This window comes from Aquarana catesbeiana, unplaced genomic scaffold (assembly GCF_042186555.1).
Source record: "Aquarana catesbeiana isolate 2022-GZ unplaced genomic scaffold, ASM4218655v1 unanchor229, whole genome shotgun sequence".
NCBI lineage: Eukaryota > Metazoa > Chordata > Amphibia > Anura > Ranidae > Aquarana > Aquarana catesbeiana.
The window spans coordinates 132,970-154,401 of record NW_027362656.1 but is presented as its reverse complement, the minus strand read 5'-3'; the positions used below and the strand labels follow the sequence as shown (position 1 = coordinate 154,401).

Sequence of the window (21,432 nt, the reverse complement as noted above, 5' to 3'; positions counted from 1 at the left end):
CAGTGTTCCGGTGCCACCAAAACCAAAGGCCCAATTTTTCTGCCCCTGTTTAACAGGCGCATGTAATTAAAATTTTTGAAATAATAGTTAAGCAGGGCCCATTCCTGCCCCCCACAAGAGTATCTGTGAGGGGTATAGTGTTCTGGCGCCACCAAAACCAAAGGCCCAATTTTTCTGCCCCTGTTTAACAGGGGAATTACAATTGTTGATATAATATTTCATGACAGTGCCCGTTCCTGCACCCAACAAGAGTAAATGTGAGGGGTTACAGTGTTCTGGCACCACCAACACCTAAGGCCCAATTTTTCTGCATATAGTGCAGTCTGTATAGTATACATATACTGCTGTTCAGAGTATATAGTGCCTGGGGGGCCCCCACGCCATTTTTTTCAATGATTTTTTATCTATATTGCCACGATCTGACAATACATTACAGCCGCGAGCAGTTTTGAATTCAATTTTTCCTTTAGAAATGTCATTTTGCTGTGGTACTGTTATAAACATGGGAAAGATGCGCTACTTTACAGGCAGACTAAGGAGACCCCCCAGGCACGATATTTAAAGGAATATTTCATTTTTTATTGTTTCACTTTAAGCATTATCAAAATCACTGCTCCTGAAAAAACGATCGTTTTTAAAACTTTTTTTTGCATTGATACATGTCCCCTGGGGCAGGACCCAGGTCCCAAAACACTTTTTATGGCAATAACTTGCATATAAGCTTTAAAAATTAGCACTTTTTGATCTTTTTCATGTACGCACACATTTTTTGCCTGTTTGCATGTTCTGCTGCAAACCAAAGGGGTTTTCAGCTCATACCTACATAGCAGTGTAAATACACTCTATAGAATATTGCATTATTTACATTTTTGGAAGCTGGTTCCATCTTCTGTGGAGAATTCTTCTCTTCTTCAACAAACTTACATCAGCACAAAAGTTCACTCGAGTTGGCAGCACTCACGCCACCTGGTGACCACACTAGAGACAGTCCAGACATATTGTTTAGTCCATTATTCAAATGCTGTCATGGTTACGCAGTAATAAGGAATTACTCTTCCATTGCTGCGCCTATTATCGATTTGACCAAGAAGGGTGCGAATGCCAAGGAATGGCCTCCTGAAGATGTCTCTGCACTTCACGACCAGAAACAGGCCTTTGTTTCTGGACCTCTCTTGAGGAGACCTAATTCTGGGGACCCATTTTTTATTGACGTGGGTGCTTTTTCAATGGGGGTGGGAGCTGTGCTTCTTCAATCCTTTGAGCAGAAACGTCAACCATGTGCGTTCTCCAAAAAAAATTCTCAGGCAGAGAGAAATTATGCTATCGTGATCAGGAACTTAATTCAATTAAATTAGCGTTAGGGGAGTGGCGTCATCTCTTGGAGGGTTCCCCTCACTCCATAACGATTTTTACTGATCACAAGAATCTACAGTACCTACAGAATGCTAAACGTCTGAATCCCAGACAGTCCAGGTGGAGTCTTTTTTTTTCCCATTTTAATTTCATAATTATGTACAAACCTGGTCCCTGCAACGGTCAGGCTGATGCACTCTTCAGGTCATTTGACACTTTGGACAAGGAGTCCACCCCTGAACCTGAGCCGATCATTCCGACCTCGTGCATTGTTGCCAATTCTACCACCATGGAGTAAAAAATTCCTCCTGGCAAGACCTTTGTCCCCACTGAGCTAAGAGCTAAGATCCTTTGTTGGGGACATGATTCCAAGGTGGCAGGTCATACTGGGTTCCTCCGATCCTTCCTGCTCCTCAGTCATCACTACTGGTGGCCTAATCTCCACTCGGATGTCAAAGACTACATTAAGGCTTGTCATGTCTGTGCTCAGTCTAAATTCTCCATACAAGCCCTTGCTGGTCTTCTCATGCCCTTGCCCATTCCTAAGGAGCCCTGGTTTCACATTGCCATGGATTTTATCACCGATCTCCCACTGTCAGAGAATAATACGGTCATTTGGGTGGTAATCAATCAGTTCTCCAAGATGGCTCGTTTTGTTCCTCTTATTGGTCTTCCTTCTGCTCCTGCCTTGGTTCCCATTTTTGGTCAAGAAATTTTCCACCTCCATGGGGTACATTGTTTCCGACAGGGGCGTTCAATTTACGTCTCATTTTTGCAAACCCCTCTTGTCTTGGATTTTTCCTCTTCTTACCACCCTCAATCCAATGGATAGACTGAGAGGGTTAATCAGGAGTTAGAGGTCTTTCTTCACGCCTAATGTCCCGTACACATGATCAGACTTTCCGATGGGAAATGTTGGATGTGAGCTTGTTGGCGTTAAGTCCGACCGCGTGTATGCTCCATCAGACATTTGTTGTCGGACTTTTCGCCAACAAATGTTGGGTAGCATGCTCTCAAATTTTCCGCCAACAATGTGTGTTGTCGGACTTTCCAATCGTGTGTACACAAGTCAGTCGGACAAAAGTCCAAAGTACAAACACGCATGCTCGGAATCAAGGACGAGCCGGAAGCGCTTGGTCTTGTAAAACTAGTGTTCGAAATGGAGATATCACGTATGACTTGTATGTCACTACGTTCGTAATTGTTGGCCAACATTTGTGTGACCGTGTGTATGCAAGACAAGTTGGAGCCAACACCCTTCGGACAAAAATCCACGGTTTTGTTGTCGGAAAGTCTGATCGTGTGTACGGGGCATTAATCTCTGCTCATCATGACGATTGGTCCTCTCTACTCCCGTGGGCAGAATTCTCTCACAACACTCATGGAAATATTAGTTTGCAGAAGACACCCTTTTTCACAGTTTATGGAAAACATCCTTAACTTCCTCTTCCCATGACCTGTTCTCCAGATATTCCAGCTTTGGCTACGGCTCAGGAGTATTTTAATTCTATTTGTGGTGGTGTTCGTGATTCCCTCCGGGCAGCTGCTGACAATTTCAAAAGCTTTGCTGACCACCACAGGCATAAACCGCCTTCTCTTCAGCCAGGGGTCAAAGTCTGGCTCTCCACCAGGAACATCAAGCTCCGAGTTCCTTCTCTGAAGTTCACCCCAAGATTCATTGATCCGTACACTATAACCTCTAAACTGAATCCAGTTTGTTTCAAACTCCAGATTCCTAAAAGCCTCAAAATCTCAAACTCCTTCCATGTTGCCCCTTCTGAAGCCTTTAGTCCTCCATAAGTTCTCTCGCCTTCTCCCTACTGCGGCCCTGGTCTCTGAGGTAATCAGGAGTACAAGGTTAGTCAAATTCTGGATTCCCGGTTCTGTAGAGGCATTCTTCAGTACCTCGTGCATTGGAAAGGGTTTGGTCCTGAGGAGACGTCTTGGATCACTGCATCTGAGGTCTTTGCGACTTGTTTGTTGAGGAGGTTTCATCTGAAGTTTCCCTTTAAGCCTGGGCCCAGGCAAGGGAGGGGGAGGGGGAGGCCTCGTGGGGGGGGGGGTACTGTCATGGTAATGCAGTAATGTTTGTCTGTCAGCTTACCTCTCCATGTGTTCAGCTTAGGTGGCCAGCCACTCTCACCTGGCTGCCTAAGTAATCTCTCCTCAAAGCATGGTTCCACCCCAGCCCCCATCAGGGAACTCTATATTAAACTGTGCACTGCAAGCCATCCCTGCTGATCAGTATTGTGTGTTTTGGCTTTCGTGTGCTCATTGCTCTGCCTTGGCTTGTTCTTGACTGTCCTCGTCTGTTTCATATCCCGACTTTTGGTGTGTTCTTTGACTATCCCTATCTGCTTGTTGCCCTGACCTTTTGGCTTATCTCCTGACTATCCTTGTTGTTCCAGGCTGCTGCTGCTTCCTTTCTATCCTCCAGTAGTCTACTGTGAGCGTGCGCTGAGAGACCCTGGGGGCCGTTACCTGGAGCCAGACTGCAGCAAAGTCCATCCCCACCATCAGGGGCCTTGGAGAACACCCGCTGGCTCTTAGATTCCGCACCCTGGGAAATCTCATGCTCTAGCTCCCAGTGTGATCCGTGTTGGTGCTCCAGAGTACCTGCTTTCCTGAACCACCCAGGGCACCATCCGCAGCAGTCAGCCGTAGGGTCCACTACCTTGCGGTGCACTCCAGACCTCAATGGGGTGCATCTGTCACCTGGACTCAGGTGACCTGACACATGCATAGTGAGAATTGACCCTTCTATTGTGGCCTAATCTAACTAACTAAACACTTATAGTCCAAGGCATGTTACAGTTCATCGATTTCCTTCTGGATAAACTACATTTCCCAGTAGTTTCCCTTCTTCTCCAGGGACAGCTCCGGGGACAAAAAGGCACAACTGCATTTTAGGCAACAAGCAGCCAGGCCTTAGTGCAGGGGACCGTACTTCAGGACATTGGTCCCCTTGCAAAAACATCATCAGTCTGTCCACCTCATCAGTCTGTCCACATGACAGCCGGGGACAAAGAAGATTTTCTTCTTAGGGGCAGCAACCTGCTGAAAATCACAGGTCATCCTTCAGGGTGGATCACCCCAACAACTTCAAACTTTAGCCAACATGGCTTCAAGTGGGCACTCCATGTATCTGCCGGCAACATTAAGTCCAGCATAGTCCAGGCAGAACAGCTCTCTGGAATGTTCTCCACTAGCAACACTTTAAATGTGTGTGTGAAGTGGCTGTCAGCATAGCGTCCTTGACATCACACAACACATATTTGTAATCCACAAGGTAATGGATACCATTTTGATGATGTTTCACCAGCAGTAACCGGGGTTGGGTAGAATTACAGTCTCTCCCCTTACATTCACTGTGGTGGCAAATCGCTTTCGATCTCTTTTGCCCGGGTGGCGGGTGACTACACCATCTAGATTAATCTTCCTGCCGTATCCACAGGTATTTAGAACTGACAGGTATTTCCCGGACATCTTAGGTGACAACTTGAGAAAGTCTGTATTGAAAGGGATTTGAAGGAATCCATGTACGGCTTCATCCACCCATTCCATTTCCTTCTCGGAAATCTCCTCTTGCAGATGAGGGGAATGTAGGGGTATAAGTACCCGTAGTCTTCTGCCACTCTTTTTCTGAACCGAGCACCCAGCGACCACATCAGACTTATGGTCTGGTTTAAGGCTAGGCATAGGCGTAATCGGACGGCCTTTGGGAACCCATTGAGCTCCTTGGTCCTCCTCAAAGAACCTGGCGATGCTGATCAGTGGAGCTGCACTGGCTGACAGCGTAATTTGCACACTTGAGGTAGTAGTAGCAGGTACTAAATCCTCCTGCACATTACTTGTTAACTCTTCATCACTCTCACCCCACTTTCCAGAGTAAGACAAAGTGTCTGAAAAGAGTTCAGACAGACCATCAGACAGAATGTCCGAAACTGAAATGGTCGAACACTCTTCGGCCAGGATGTAGATGCGTTTAGCATGTGCCTTAGCTGGCACCCACTTTGGCACCCCCTTAATGGCCACTAGAATCACTTCCCCCACAGGTACAAGACTCTCACTTCTCGCTGGCTTACCCGGCTCTGGTACTTTCCTCCCGGGTGGCTCGGACATCAGTGCGAGCAGTTGGGCCCAACCACAGCCCACGAGGAGCGATCGGTGCGCTGGGTCCTGGGGTAGTCATTGAGGCAGGGATAACCGCTTCCTGCATGACTCTGGTGATAACCGACATGCTCTGGACATCACTCTCAGTCGGGATAGCAACATTCTTATCCCAATCAACTTGTAGGATCCATGGAGGTAAAGTTGGAGGGACAACCTCAGATGCTCTCCACAGCATCCACAGGCGATCAAAGGCCTCAACTGCGTGGTCAGGCCAGAAAATTTTGCACAAATCTGTCCCAGAGACTTGTAGCCTTCAGCCGTATACAAGGCAAGCTTGCCCTTCAATGTATATTGCACTCCAGTGTCAGTCAGGACAGGTTTCGCATCGCTTGGACCGAAACAAACACCCGGAGCATACTTTCTCCAATCCGCCATCTGACTCACGAACTGCGCCATCTCTCTCTTCAACCCACAATCAGACACATGTGGCAGCACTTCCTCATCCTGCTCTGCAGAATGGGAACTCCTCCCCCTGCCAACAGATTGGCGCAAATGTTCTTTGGGAACTGTGGCGCCCGCCTTCTTTCTTTGCAGTGCGCCAAAACTGTACTGGAATCCACTATGGAGTCTGTATTAACCCTCACAGCGCTGGGGGGAAGTGTCAAAATACCAGGCTGATCCTCTCCCCCTGAGCAGTGAGACTTTATGGTTCTTCCCCACATTTGTAGTACACACGACAACACAGTCCATTAGAAGTGTAAAGGTTACTTGCCACCTTCCCACGGAGCCAGACAAAATCCCGATGAAGCTGAGGCCGGTTGCTAGCCCTGCGTTGGCCGCCAAATGTAGCAAAGTCCCAGGCCTCCTTTGGTTTGATGAGAACCTCTAGGGCCAGGGATAGCTGACATCCTTCTGTATGTGGTGGGTTGTGAGGCATAGTGGGTGTAAGATGCTTAAAGTTATTGCGCTCCAGACACTTCTTGGATGCAAAAGAGGTTTTATTTCTCTTAACAGTCCTTTTTTTTTTTTTTTTTGATGGGAGGGAGGGTTAGGGCCAGGACACCCTTAGGTAGTTGTAAGATTAATTGTCAGACTCTGAGAATTCAATAGGAGGACAGCCATTCAGGGAAAGGCATCCAGCAAGACGCCACATCTGCATGTGTCTCCTATGGAAACAGTCTTTAACAGTTCCTAACACAAGACTTAACAGTTCCTTCACTTTCACTACAATCGCTCATTGTAGTTCTCCAATACACTGAGCTCCTGATCTCTCACTAGACCCAATGATTCACTGTCACTGAATCCCTTGAGCTCCTCCAATATTCACGGTGGTATCTTCCTCAAGCGTCACCCCCGCTTCTCTGCTGGGTCCCTAGCTTGGCACTCTAGATACCGCTCAAGCTTCACCCAAGCAGGCCTGCTTGGTCCCTAACTTGACACACAAGGCTGCCCTGCAAGCGTCGCCTCCACTGGCTGGGTCCCTGGCTTGATTCCCACTGAAGTTTCCCAATTCTCCACCGTCCCCCTCTGGTGAGAATGCTGCTCTGGTACTTGCTTCAGTTACTCACTGTGGTCCCTGGTAGTAAGGCGGATAGTCCCTTACTGGTGATAGCTTCCCCTCTACCTCTGACCACGACAGGTTCTCCGGTCGGTAGAACCATCATTTCTGGTTGGACTGCAAGCCACAATCCCAACCCTGCGCTTGCTTCTGGATAGGCCCTCAGACAGCCTAGCAGCAAGATGCCCCTGGGATAGGCCCAATCTCCGGCCTAGCAGCCCGAACAAAACGACACACGTCCACCCAGACAGCCGTCCAGGTGGCACAGAAGATCACCTGACCTCACCCGAATATATAGGCTCTTCCAGCAGTCCAAGGGATTCAAGAAAACCCCTGCCCATTGGCTGAGATACCCCATATACCCATAACCTGACCTTGGGATGCCCTTCTCATATCTAGTACCGACAAGTAACCGGTCACCTAGTGGTAGAAGAGAAAAGTGCAACCAGGCCAAATTTAGGGAGAAATCAATGGATCTCTAACAATTAACCAGGATAGTTATTCCTGGCAAGTAAATTTGTGAGGAGCAACCCTGCCTAAACTCCAGGGTGCTACACACATAATCAATATTAATTGCCTATGATTTCCTGCTCCCTGACTGGCACTGGTGACCCCGGCTCCCTGGGGGCGACTCCCACTCTCTATCCCCCCTACTTCCTTTTCCCAAGCCCCTTTCCTCCTAAAAAGTGGCTTGCACAGACCTTAGTTGTAGACCTCGTACTAGACTTCCCTCTCTGAAATGGCAGATTCTTCTGGAAGTTAGAGGGATTTTACTCTCAAGTAAGACTGTTTCCAGCACAGCCCGACCAGAGGGTTCCTTACATTTATGTACAATTGTTCTGCCATTTTCATTGCTACTTATTTTTACCCTTATCTTCTGCAACATATCTCTGCATATTGGTTGGGCTTCTAATGATTAATACTGACTGTATGTTATGCGAAGTTAACATTTTATCAGTTGCACATCTTTAACCTCTAGCCGACCAGTGCACGACGATGTACGTCGGCACAATGGCACGGCAAATGGGCACACAGGTACGTCCCCTTTCAATCGCGGCATTGTGGGCGCTCCGTGACCGTGCCCGCGGGCTCGATGTCCGCCAGGGGGGCCTGCAATCGTGCCACGGAGCGGAAGAACGGGGAGATGCCTTTGTAAACAAGGCATTTCCCCATTCTGCCTAGTGACATGACAGTGATCTACTGCTCTCTGTGATCGGGAGCAGTGATCGCTGTCATGTCAGTGGTAGCCCATCCCCCCCCACAATTAGAATCACTCCCTAGGACACACTTAACCCCTTGATCACCCCCTAGTGTTTAACCCCTTCCCTGCCAGTGTCATTTACACAGTAATTAGTGCATTTTTATAGTGCTGATCGCTGTATAAATGACAATGGTCCTAAAATGGTGTCAAAAGTGTCCGATGTGTCTGCCATAATGTCGCACTCACGATAAAATCCACAGATTGCCGCCATTACTAATAAAAAATTAAGAAAAATGCTATAAATCTATCCCTTATTTTGTAGACGCTATAACTTTTGTGCAAACCAATCAATTAATGCTTATTGCGATTTTTTTAACCAAAAATATGTAGAAGAATACATATCAGCCTAAACTGAGAAAGATACTTTTTTTTTATATATATTTTTTGGGGATATTTATTATAGCAAAAAGTAAAAAAATAATGCTTTTTTTTTCAAAATGGTTGCTCTTTTTTTGTTTCTAGCGCAAAAAATAAAAACCGCAGAGGTGGTCAAATACCACCAAAAGAAAGCTCTATTTGTGGGGGAAAAAAAAGGACGTCAATTTTGTTTGGGTGCAACGTCACATGACCGCGCAATTGTCAGCTTAAAGCGACGCAGTGCCGTATCGCAAAAAGTGCTCTGGTCAGGAAGGGGGGTAAATCCCTCCGGGGCTGAAGTGGTTAAATAAAAAATTTTAAAAGAAGAAGGGGGAAGCTCCCGACCCGTGGGGTATCACTATGCTGCCAGCCTCCTGTACTGTGTAATTATCATATAAAAGTTACTCTAAAGCACTTGACCTCCCCATATTTCTGAGCCTCTATGTACTGTACATGAAAATACTGTATGAATATAAACACACACACACACATGTTGCGGCCTTCTATATACAAAAATGTCAATTGAGCTATACACATTGCCGCGCACACCGGTCTGAGAGCAATAATTCTAGGCCCATCATTCCCGTTTCACTCTAAACTAGACATGCGAAGAACGAAAAGATTTGTTTAGTTTCAGATAGATTCGTTATGTTACTAATTTAGTTTCATTGATTCGTTTCAGAATTCAATTCGTTTTGTTAAGTTTATTCATTTTCTACCGAATTCCAAATTTTCCGGACGTCTCGAATTCGGATCGGTCGAAAAATGATCGAATTGTGTGTGAAGAATAGCTGGTTGTTAAGGAGCGGGCCGGGAAGGGCGTCTGTAAAAAGGAGTTCAAAAAAAGGAACATAAAAAGAAAAGTCAGCAACTACAAATACTGTACAAAACTGTAGCTGCTGACTTTTAATATAAGGATACTTATGCCGCGTACACAAGAGCGTAATTTCCATCCGAAAAATCTTGGATGGTTTTTCCGACGGAATTCCGCTCAAGCTTGTCTTGCATACACACGGTCACACAAAAGTTCTCTGGACTTTCAACCATCAAGAACGCGGTGACGTACAACACTACAACGAGCCGAGAAAATGTAGTTCAATGCTTCCGAGCATGCGTGATTTTTTGCGCGTCCGAATTGCATACAGAGGATCGCATTTTCAGATAGGAACTTTTTCCGACCGAAAAATAGAGAACATGCTCTCAATCTTTTGCTGGCTGGAATTCCGCCAGCAAAAGACCAATGGAGCATACACACGGTCGCATTTTCCGACAAAAAGCTCTCATCGGAGTTTTGCTGGCGGCATTTCCGATCGTGTGTACGCGACAATACCTGTACAGGGAGCCCGCGATGTCGGGACCCCAAGCCGATCTGTTCTTCAGCTCCGGATGCAGGCGCCGGCATCTTCACTAAGGGAAACAAGCTGTGAAGCCTTATGGCTTTATAGCCTGTTTCCTACTGCACATGCACGAGTTGTGCTTTCCGAATGGTCCCGCTGTCTTCTGGGACCTGTGTCTCCCAGAAGGCAACGGGGGAAGGAGGAGAGGCTGGAAATTGCGTAGATCCCTACACAACGATTGTGGTGTTCTTACCCAGAAGTGGGAGCGAGTACCTGGTTTTGACAGATATCCACTCCCACCAAAAGGTGCCAAATGTGGAAGCAGAGGGGGGGAAGCAAACAACCGGAGATTCCCCTTTTGGGTGGAGCTCCGCTTTAACAACTGATGACCTAGCTGCCAGCAGGTTTCCCCGCAGAGAGCAAAAGAATGACGGCAGAAGAAAATTCAGGAAAAAAAACAGCCAAGATTACATCTACATGGGGACAAGGTGCCTTAGGATGGGGCTGGACAGAGCCCCCCCTGCCCCAAACACCCCCCAATATTGAGGGCATGTGGCCTGGTATGGTTCAGAAGGCGGGGCACTCGTTCGCCCCCTCCCTTTCCTGACCTGCCAGGCTGCATGCTCAGAGAAGGGTCTGGTATGGATTTTGGGGGGGACCCCATGCTGTTTTTTCCCCTAAATTTTCTATTTCCAGCATTCCTCTATTAACATTTCAGCTCTCAGTAAGGAAGCCCGCTGACAGCTGATGAGTCATTGCTGGTTGTTAAGGATGAGGCGGCCGGCTTCCCGGGCTGCTCCTTAAAGTGATTGTAAAGTCTGTTTTCTTTTTCTATTAAAATAACAAACATGTTACACTTACCTCCTCTGTGCAGTAGTTTTGCACAGAGCAGCCCCGATTCCTCCTCTTCTCAGGTCCCTGGCTGGAGCACCTGGCCCCTCCCTCCCGTTGAGTGCCCCCACAGCAAGCAACTTGCTACGGGGGGCACCCCGCGCTGAGCTGCAGCTCTGTGTATCCATTCAGATACAGAGCCGTGGTTTGGCCCCCGCCCCCTCTCTATCCTGATTGGCTGGGTTTGATTGACAGCAGCAGGAGCCAATCAGGAGGGAGAGTCCCGGACGGCTCAGACACTCGTTCACATTACTGGATAGAGATGGGGGTAAGTATTAGGGGGGGGCTGCAGCACAGAGAAGGTTTTTAAAAATGCATTCAGGTAAAAGCCTTGTGCCTTTACAAATCATTTTAACAACCAGCTATTCTTCACACAGCATTCAAATTAGTCGATCATTTTTCGACTGATCCAAATTCAAATTGTTCCGAAAATTTGGAATTCGTTAGAAAAAGCGAATTGCACATGTCTACTCTAAACGAATGACCTGTAGGTGCTTTTGAAATGTCACCTATGGGCCATTTTTGAGGACCGAAGTTTGTCATCATTGCACTGACACACACAATTGTTTTTTAATAAATTCTTTATTCAAAAGAAAAAGAACAGTTCAGAAGGTATATAGGCATGGTGTATTCCAAACAATTCGCCAGTATAAAGTAGGGTCCAAATGACAAAAATAAAGCCATCCTTCCTCTCCAATTTCCTTTTTTAGAATTTTAAAAAGGGCTTTAGAAGAGAAAATAAAGTAATAGTCGGGGGATGCAGTGCCTTGAAAAACTCTTCATACCCCTTGCAATTTTCCACATTTTGTCATGTTACATCCAAAAACATAAATGTATTTTATTAGGATTTTATGTGATAGACCAACAAAAAGTGGCTCATAATTGTGAAGTAAAAAGGAAAATGATAAATGGTTTTCCACATTTTTTTTACAAATAAATATTTGAAAAGTGTGGAGTGCATTTGTATTCAGCCCCCTTTACTCTGATACCTCTAACTAAAATCTAGTGGAACCAACTGCCTTCAGAAATCACCAATATGTAAATAGAGTCCACCTGTGTGTAATTTCATCTCAGTATAAATGCAGCTGTTCTGTGAAGCCCTCAGAGGTTTGTTAGAGAACCTCAGTGAACAAACAGCATCATGAAGGCCAAGGAACACACAAGACAGGTCAGGGATAAAGTTGTGGAAAAGTTCTAAGCAGGGTTAGGTTAAAAAAAAGTATCTCAAGCTTTAAAACATCTCACGGAGCTCTGTTCAACCCATCATCCAAAAATGGAAAGAGTATGGCACAACTGCAAACCTACCAAGACATGGCCGTCCACCTAAACTGACCGGCCGGGCAAGGAGAGCATTTATCAGAGAAGCAGCCAAGAGCCCCATAGAAACTCTGGAAGAGCTGCAGAGATCCACAGCTCAGGTGGGAGAATCTGTCCACAGGACAACTATTAGTTGGCATTCTACAAATCTGGCCTTTATGGAAGAGTGGCAAGAAGAAAGTAATTGTTGAAAGAAAGCCATATGAAGTCCTGTTTGCAGTTTGTGAGAAGCCATGTGGGGGACACAGCAAACATGTGGAAGAAGGTGCTCTGGTCAGATGAGACCAAAATTGAACTTTTTGGCCTAAAAGCAAAACGCTACGTGTGGCGAGAAAACTAACACTGCACATCACCCTGAACACACCATCCCCACCGTGAAACATGGTGGTGGCAGCATCATGTTGTGGGGATGCTTTTCTTCAGCAGGGACAGGGAATCTGGTCAGAGTTGATGGGAAGATGGATGGAGTGAAATAAGGGCAATCTTAGAAGAAAACCTGTTAGAGTCTGCAAAAGACTTGAGACTGAGACCTTCCAGCAGGACAACGACCCTAAACATACAACCAGAGCTACAATGGAATGGTTTAGATCAAAGCATATTCATGTGTTAGAATGGCCCAGTCAAAGTCCAGACCTAAATCCAATTGAGAATCTGTGGCAAGACATGAAAATTGCTGTGCACAGATGCTCTCCATCCAATCTGACAGAGCTTGAGCTATTATGCAAAGAAGAATGGGCAAAAATGTCCCTCTCTAGATGTGCAAAGCTGGTAGAGAAATCCCCAAAAAGACTTGCAGCTGTAATTGCAGTGAAAGGAGGTTCTACAAAATATTCACTCAGGGGGGCTGAATACAAATGTACCCCACACTTTTCACATATTTGTATGAAATTTTGAAAACAATTTATCATTTTCCTTCCACTTCACAATTATGTGCCACTTTGTGTTGGTCTATCACATAAAATCCCAATAAAATACATCTACGGTTGTAACATGAGAAAATGTGGAAAATTTCAAAGGGGTATGAATACTTTTTCAAGGCACTGTAAGTTTTGGGAAGGAAGTGGGATCACTCACAATTTTAAGGGTTGACATGTTGGGTATCTCTTTACTCTCACAACCTCATCTTTTATATTTTACACTCTAGTCTAAACATTAGAGCTCCCCCTAGCTACAGCGTGGTAATAACATTGCTAGGAGGTCTAGTCATTTAGCAGCTACATGCTTCCTATGTTTATATAAATGTCTTCTGACTATTCATGAAAAATTTGCACAGCAATGCACGTGGTGAAAGTGCAGGTACATTCATTCTCTGTGAATAGGGGGGGGGGGGGGGTACAAATGTTATTAGGCCATTTATTAAACTGGTTGAATGTTTTCCATTGATTTAACATGTAAAATACCACATTTATCCTCTAGAAGGTGCGAATACTTATAGCCATCTACTAGCCAAATACAATATTTTTGTTTTAAATCAATGGTTGGTTTAATACAATAATAATTAATTGATGTTCTTTGATAAATAGAAATTTGGAAGGTGTATTTGGGATTTTTAGGATGCACAATTGAAACAAAATCATTTATAAAAAAATAGAAATGTATTAGGACAATGTTAAAAACAGACATCCAAAAGAGTAAGTATTGATATTACAGTACTGATACAGATGCAGACTGATTTCATCTTTACATGTTTCGCCTTATAAATTGGCTTCTTCAGGAGAATTTATTGATATCAGGCGCAGTAAGCACTGTATGTTCAAAAACTTTTTGTATGTAAATTGAGGCTCCAGAGTCATAGGGATATGAAAAATCGGATCATCAGGTATAGCCATAGAGGGGGATATATCTAAAGTACAGCCACTGGTAATGGTCCAAAAACCTATACCAGGAATCCTTTGATAAGTTCCCGGGCTCAAATTGTGACCACTTAATTCAGAGGTTCACCAAACGATCTCTCCCCTTCCTATGCTGGACCACGGTGGAGCCTCAATTTACATACAAAAGGTTTTTGAACATACAGTGCTTACTGTGCCTGAGATCAATAAATTCTCCTGAAGAAGCCAATTTCTAAGGCGAAACATGTAGAGATTAAATCAGTCCGCATCACTACTGTAATATCAACACTTACTCTTTTGGATGTCTGTTTTTAACATTGTTCTAATAAATTTCTACTTATTTATAAAATGATTTTGTTTCAATTGTGCACCCTAAAAATCCCAAATACACCTTCCAAATTTCTATTGATCTATTAAGGGATGTGGTGCAGCCTTTGCATTAGTTGATAAGCAAAATACTTCTTCTCCTGATGTTCTTTAATGTCTACTGTACCTTTACTATAAGTGCATGAGTTTGAAATCAGTCATTTATATGAAAACATGCTCGATAAAGAAAACGAAGGGATCTATTTAGAAAAAAAATGGTTGGAGGAATGTGACAAGCATTCATCCAGCTGTGACAAATTCTGGCGTTCATTTAATTAACACAGTGATTTCATATGATCGTCAGCTCCATCTATTGGCTATATTGCGGTAAATAAAAAGCAGTGCCACATTATGGCCATTAGATGGCACCAAAAATCATAGAAAATCACTGTATGAAATAAAATGCTTGCAACATGTCACCAAAAATATTTTAAAAATAGATGTCTAATGCCCCGTACACACGGTCGGACATTGATCGGACATTCCGACAACAAAATCCTAGGATTTTTTCCGACGGATGTTGGCTCAAACGTGTCTTGCATACACACGGTCACACAAAGTTGTCGGAAAATCCGATCGTTCTGAACGCGGTGACGTAAAACACGTACGTCGGGGCTATAAACGGGGCAGTGGCCAATAGCTTTCATCTCTTTATTTATTCTGAGCATGCGTGGCACTTTGTCCGTCGGATTTGTGTACACACGATCGGAATTTCCGACAACGGATTTTGTTGTCGGAAGATTTTATATCCTGCTCTCAAACTTTGTGTGTCGGAAATTCCGATGGAAAACGTCCGATGGAGCCCACACACGGTCGGAATTTCCGACAACAAGGTCCTATCACAAATTTTCCGTCTGAAAATCCGACCGTGTGTACGGGGCATAAGTGTTTGCAAAAGCTTACACCACCATCATTTATTTAACACCGTGATTTCCTATGATTGTTAGCTCCATCTAGTGGTATATTTCCTGAAATATCTCAATCACTAAAAATAGCGTGATTAAGTATTATGGCCACTAGATGGAGGCACTTATCACAGGAAATCACTGCATGAAATAAAATATGTCTGAAATTTGTCATGGCTGGACAAATGCATGTCACACTCGTTCAACGTTTTTGTTTTTTTTAATAGACCTTTAAGTCTCTACACCACAAAATGTACTCAGCCAATGAAAGCTAATGACTCCATTTTTATTGTTCTACTGCTATCAATGGCCAACACAGTACAACACTTCATCCATGTCTTTGGTGATCTCTGATCTCCTTATGAACTGTTTCTTACATGATGAAGATCAGCCATGGAGTATATCTGAGGTGTATATCAGGGTGTGCTTCTTCCCCACATCAGAGCTGTGATGTCCAGCAACATTCATATAGAAGACATTTCCCGCACTCAAGGCACTAATACACCTCGAGGGTTGTGTGGGATCCCTGATGTACAGGAAGACAGGACTTCAGAGAGGAACAATTCCCTCACTCAGGACAGGAAGGGGGCTTCTTCCCCGTGTGAGATCTCTGATGTCTGTAAAGATTGGACTTCCCTGAAAAACATTTCCCGCACTCAGAGCAGGAATACGGCTTCTCCCCCGTGTGAGATCTCTGATGTTTAACAAGATCCGATTTATCTACAAAACATTTCACACACTCAGAACAAGAAAACGGCTTATCCCCCGTGTGCCACTTCTGATGTCTGAAAAGAGAGAACTTGTCTGAAAAACACTTCCCGCACAAAGCACAGGAAAATGGCTTCTCCCCCGTGTGAGATCTCTGATGTATGACAAAACGTTGTTTATTTACAAAGCATTTCCCGCATTCATGACATGAATACGGCTTTGCCCCCGTGTGAGTTCTCAGATGTATGGAAAGAATGGACTTCCTTGAAAAACTTTTCCCACACTCAGGACAGGAATGTGGCTTCTCACCCGTGTGCAATCTCTGATGAGCATAAAGATGTGACTTCTCTGAATAACATTTCCCACACTCTGGACAGGAAAATGGCCTCTCCCCCGTGTGAAACCTCTGATGTGTCACAAGAAGTGATTTATTTACAAAACATTTCCCACACTCAGAACAAGAATACGGCTTCTCCCCTGTGTGAGATTTATGATGTCTGCAGAGACTGGAAGTCGTTGTAAAACATTTCCCACACTCAGGACAGGAATATGGTTTTACCCCCGTGTGAGATCTTTTATGCGCATTAAAATTGGATTTAGAACTGAAACACTTCCCACACTCAGTACAGGGAAACCTCTTATCTGTTGGAAGGACGGCACCGTCCCTCACAGTCTGAGGTTCCTCAGGATAAGAGGAATACGAAGGTCCATCTACACTGTGTGGTGCCGGACAGGAATATGGATTTTCCCCTGTGTGACATCTCTGATGTGCGACAAGTTCTAATTTTCTTGAAAAACATTTCCCGCACTCAGAACAGGAATACGGCTTTTCCCCGGTGTGCAGTTTCTGATGTCTGCGAAGGCTGGACTTCAGAGAAAAACATTTCCCGCACTCAGGACAGGAATATGACTTTTTTTCCATGTGAGATAATTGATGTGCGTCAAGTTGTAATTTTAGTACAAAGTATTTCCCGCACTCAGGACAGGAAAATGGTTTCTGCACCGCATGAGATTTCTGATGTGTGGACAAATGAAATTTCCTTAAAAAACATTTCCCGCACTCAGGACAGGAATGTGGCTTCTTATTTGTGTGAGATCTTTTATGCTCATCAAGATTAAATTTAAAATGGAAACTCTTCCCGCACTCAGTACAGGAAAACCTCTTCTCTGTTGGAAGGACGGCACCGTCCCTCACAGTCTGAAGTTCCTCAGGATAAGAGGAATACGATGGTCCATCTACACTGTGTGGTGCCGGATGGACATTTGAGGTAGTCGGGTTTTCTCCTGGACTATACTGTGTGATGTCCTCATCTTCTACTTTACAGTCTGGAGACAAAGTGAGACAATCCTCTGAGGTTTTCCTCATCTCCCGTCCATCTACTAAAATAGAAATAAAAAGATTATTACTAGACATGAGCAGATTGGTTCCCCTAAACCAGGACTCCGCCCACATCAGGCAGCTTTGTCTCTGAGGATCTTACAATTCCCCCCTCAAGGTAACTAGTAAATGGGTCTTCTGATCTCCCACCAGTTCGTTTCTTTATTCATGGACCTTAGTCAGAGAGTGAGGAGACAATGAGAACTGTCTTTTATAGGAGTGACAGTGATGAGTGGATTATAGGACGAGTGTCCCCACCCCCTCTATCACTCATTGCCATCTTCTCAACACAAGAAGTCCTGCACTTCCTTATTTAGTCCATAATTTAGTAATGAATAACAGCGGGGCTGAGCCCCACCAGAGGTCAGAGAGTGAGGATGGGGGGAGAACAACCAAGATGAAGACTGGACTGATCCTGAAGACCACCATCATTGGGTTATTGACTCCTCCCTCATTATCACTTTCTATTTAAGGTTCCAAAGTTTGAGGATGTTATCACATTATTATCAACATGTAAAAGTCTGTGCTCCAATCAAATCAGATATAAATGTCCAGCTGGTATAAAATGGGTGTAACAAAATAAAATACATTATATATAGCAGTGGGTAGATGGATACATGCACATCTCAGAACTATGAAACATACTACAGATTGTATAAGATACAGAAGATAGGACCATATAGTACCAGAATGATGTAATGTACAAGTATATAATGAAGGGGTCAGGACTACGTAATGTACAACATAGTATTAGGACCAAGATCATCTGCTGGTGGCACTGTGGTTCCTTGTGTGGAGGGTTGTAGTTCTGGTGTCCACCAGCAGGTGTCCCCCAGCAGTCAGCAGACCCCAGTAATCAGTTTCCAGCTGATGTTGGCTGCTGGGAAGGTATTTAGGTCTTCCCCTACTAAGTGTTCTCAATCCAGTGTTTTGCTTGCTGCCAGATTCTGCTAGCAGTTATCCTGTTCCTGCCCTGTACCCTTTTACCTTGTACCTGCTCCTCCTGGTTCCTGATCCCAGTTTTGGTTCCCCTTTCCCTTCTGCTCCCTGAACCTCCACTTGTCCCCTGCTTTTCGGTGATCCCCCGTTTTGTCTATATTGTTTATAGTTATTGTTAGGCTTTCTGCTCATTCGTTTTTAGTTAAGATTTAGCTAGTACTCTGCTTATATTACCCACACTTCTCCTGCATTTAACCCATTGATGGACCCCTCTATAGGTCTATTACGCATGGCAACCTTTCAGACACTTTTCTCTGCTTCTGCTAACTTTCCCTCTAGGCTTCTCAGTATTGTTACTGCTTTCGTACCAGCAGCACAATCTGGTCGGCATCCTGCAACCACATGCATGACTCCAGCATTTAAACTGAAAAGGGAACAAAAGTTATTTTCTACATAACTTTGCCATTATCCACTGCTGCCTCAAATATTGATCACCTAGTTCTTGATTCCATGTTGCCTAGTGATGGGGGTCCAGTCCGCCTCCATGCTGCCTGCCGATGCGGTCCAGTCCGTCTCCACGATGCCTGCCGATGGGGTCCAGTCCGTCTCCACGATGCCTGCCAATGGGGTCCAGTCCGTCTCCACGATGCCTGCCGATGGGGTCCAGTCCGTCTCCATGATGCCTGCCGATGGGGTCCAGTCCGTCTCCATGATGCCTGCCGATGGGGTCCAGTCCCTCTCCATGATGCCTGCCGATGGGGTCCAGTCCCTCTCCATGATGCCTGCCGATGGGGTCCAGTCCCTCTCCATGATGCCTGCCGATGGGGTCCAGTCCCTCTCCATGATGCCTGCCGATGGGGTCCAGTCCGTCTCCATGATGCCTGCCAATGGGGTCCAGTCCGTCTCCATGATGCCTGCTAATGGAGTCCAGTCCCTCTCCATGATGCCTGCCAATTGGGTCCAGTCCGTCTCCATGATGCCTGCTGATGGGGTCCAGTCCATCTCCATGATGCCTGCTGATGGGGTCCAGTCCATCTCCATGATGCCTGCCGATGTGGTCCAGTCAGACTTAATGTCTGCCAATGATGTTTAGTCTGCCTTGATGCCTGCTGATGTGGTTCAGTCTGCCTGAATGCCTGCCTCTGTTGATCTGCTGTCTGCTACTAAGCCTGCCTCTGGTGGTCTGCTGCCGAGCCTGCCTCTGGTGGTCTGCTGTCCACTGCCAAGTCTGCCTCTGGTGGTCTGCTGTCTGCTGGCAAGCCTGCCTGTGAGGAACTGCTGCCAGCTGTCAAATCAGCCCCTGCTGGTTCCCTGGCTGCTGCCCAGTCAAACTTTCCATATTTCTCACCCGCTGCTCAGCCAGACTTTACTGATTCCCTACCTGCTGCTCAGCTTGGTGGGATACCCAGTCAGCTTCTGGACACTGGCACGGGGGCACAGTGGAGCATCCAGAGGACTTTCATTTAGGGTGGAATCATCTGCTGCTGGTGCTGTGGTTCCCTTGGGAAGGGCTGCGATTCCTGTGTCCACCATCGGGTGTTTACCAGCAGACCTAAGCAATTAGTTTCCACCTGATGCTGTCTGCTGGGTGTATATTTAGGTCCTCCCCTACTAAGTGCTTTCACTTCACTGTTTTGCTTGCTGCCAGATACTGCTGGCCGTTATCCCGTTCCTGCTTCTCCCCTGTACATTGTATCCTGTTCCCTGCTGCCTTGTGCGTGCTTTCCCTTGTTTCTGATCCCAGTTTTTTTCCCCTCTTCCCATCTGTTCCATGCTCCTAGAGTTTTTCCTGCTTTTTGGTGTTCCCCATTTTGTATATAGTTAGTTTTTAGCTAGGCTTCTGTTTGTTAGTTATTAGTTAGGTATTCTGTCACTGGGTTTTTCCTCACTTAACCGGTTCCCGACCAGCTCACGTACATTTACTGCGGCACAATGGCACCGCTGCGCGAAACCCCGTACTGGTTACCTTTAAGGGCCGCTGGAGGCGCGCATGCCTGCTGCATGGCAGGGGACCCGATGCATGTGGCCGGCGGGTGCAATCATGTACACATGGGCCAGCACAAGGATTTGTGTGTGTAAACACACAAATCCCTGTTCTGTCAGGGGAGAGGAGACATATCATTTGTTCTTACTAAGTAGGAACAACGATATGTCTCCTCCCCTAGTCAGTCCTATCCCCCCCCCCCAGTTAGAACACACCTAGGGAACACACATTTAACCCCTTAATCGCCTCCTAGTGTTAACCCCTTCCCCGCCAGTGACATTTATACAGTAATCAGTGGCTATTTTTAGCTCTGATCGCTACAAACCAATCAATATACGCTTATTGCGATTTTTTTACCAAAAATATGTAGAAGAATCATATCGGCCTAAACTGATGAAGAAATTTTTTTTTTTTTTTTTTATTTGGGGGAGATTTATTATAGCAAAAAGTAAAAAATATTGTTTGTTTTTTTTCAAAATTGACGCTCTTTTTTGTTTATAGCACAAAAAATAAAAACCACAGATGTGATCAAATACCACCAAAAGAAAGCTCTATTTCTGTAAAAAAAGGACGTCAATTTTGTTTGGGTACAACGTCACATGACCACGCAATTGTCAGTTAAAGTGACGCAGTGCCAAATTGTAAAAGTGCTCTAGTGCTCAGGAAGGGGGTTAAAAGTGGTTAAAGCATACAGTCTGGTCCCAGTTTCCTAAATGTGGCCGTGCAGACCTGGCCATCCCTGCTGCCGATTTCTGACATGTGCAATATAAATTATATAGTGTAAGGGTCAGGACTCATAATATTTGTATTCAGAAATCAGTGGAAGCTTAAAAGTTTAGGTGAGATGCAGAGGTCCCACCCCGCTGCCTCCCATCTCCTGAGACTGCACTCAGTGACTTGGGTCTGAGACTATACAGACATATCCCTGCACCCGGCACAGACAGCAGACTACATAGTAAGTAACCCTGGGAGAATTGTTCTATCAAAGTTCCTGCTAGAGCCGGGCATGAGGTAGAAGACCCAAGGCACATGCCCCAGGTACCCAGGTCCACCAATGCCTATGGTGAAAATCAACATTTTGCTGCTAACTGAACCCCAGAATCTCCATAAATCCAGTCTAGATACATAAATTG

At 45.3% G+C, this 21,432-nt stretch overlaps 1 protein-coding gene across 1 annotated transcript in view; it reads right to left on the bottom strand.

Annotated features, from left to right (window-relative positions):
• Positions 1–14,338: 14,338 nt before the first annotated feature.
• LOC141121768 (uncharacterized) overlaps positions 14,339–21,432 on the bottom strand; it is a 60,207-nt gene continuing 53,113 nt past the window's right edge. Inside the window, exon 22 of the mRNA XM_073611487.1 lies at positions 14,339–17,378. Coding sequence (XP_073467588.1) covers positions 15,859–17,378 — 1,520 coding nt within the window. The 3' untranslated portion in view covers positions 14,339–15,858. The remainder of the gene's footprint in view (positions 17,379–21,432) is intronic.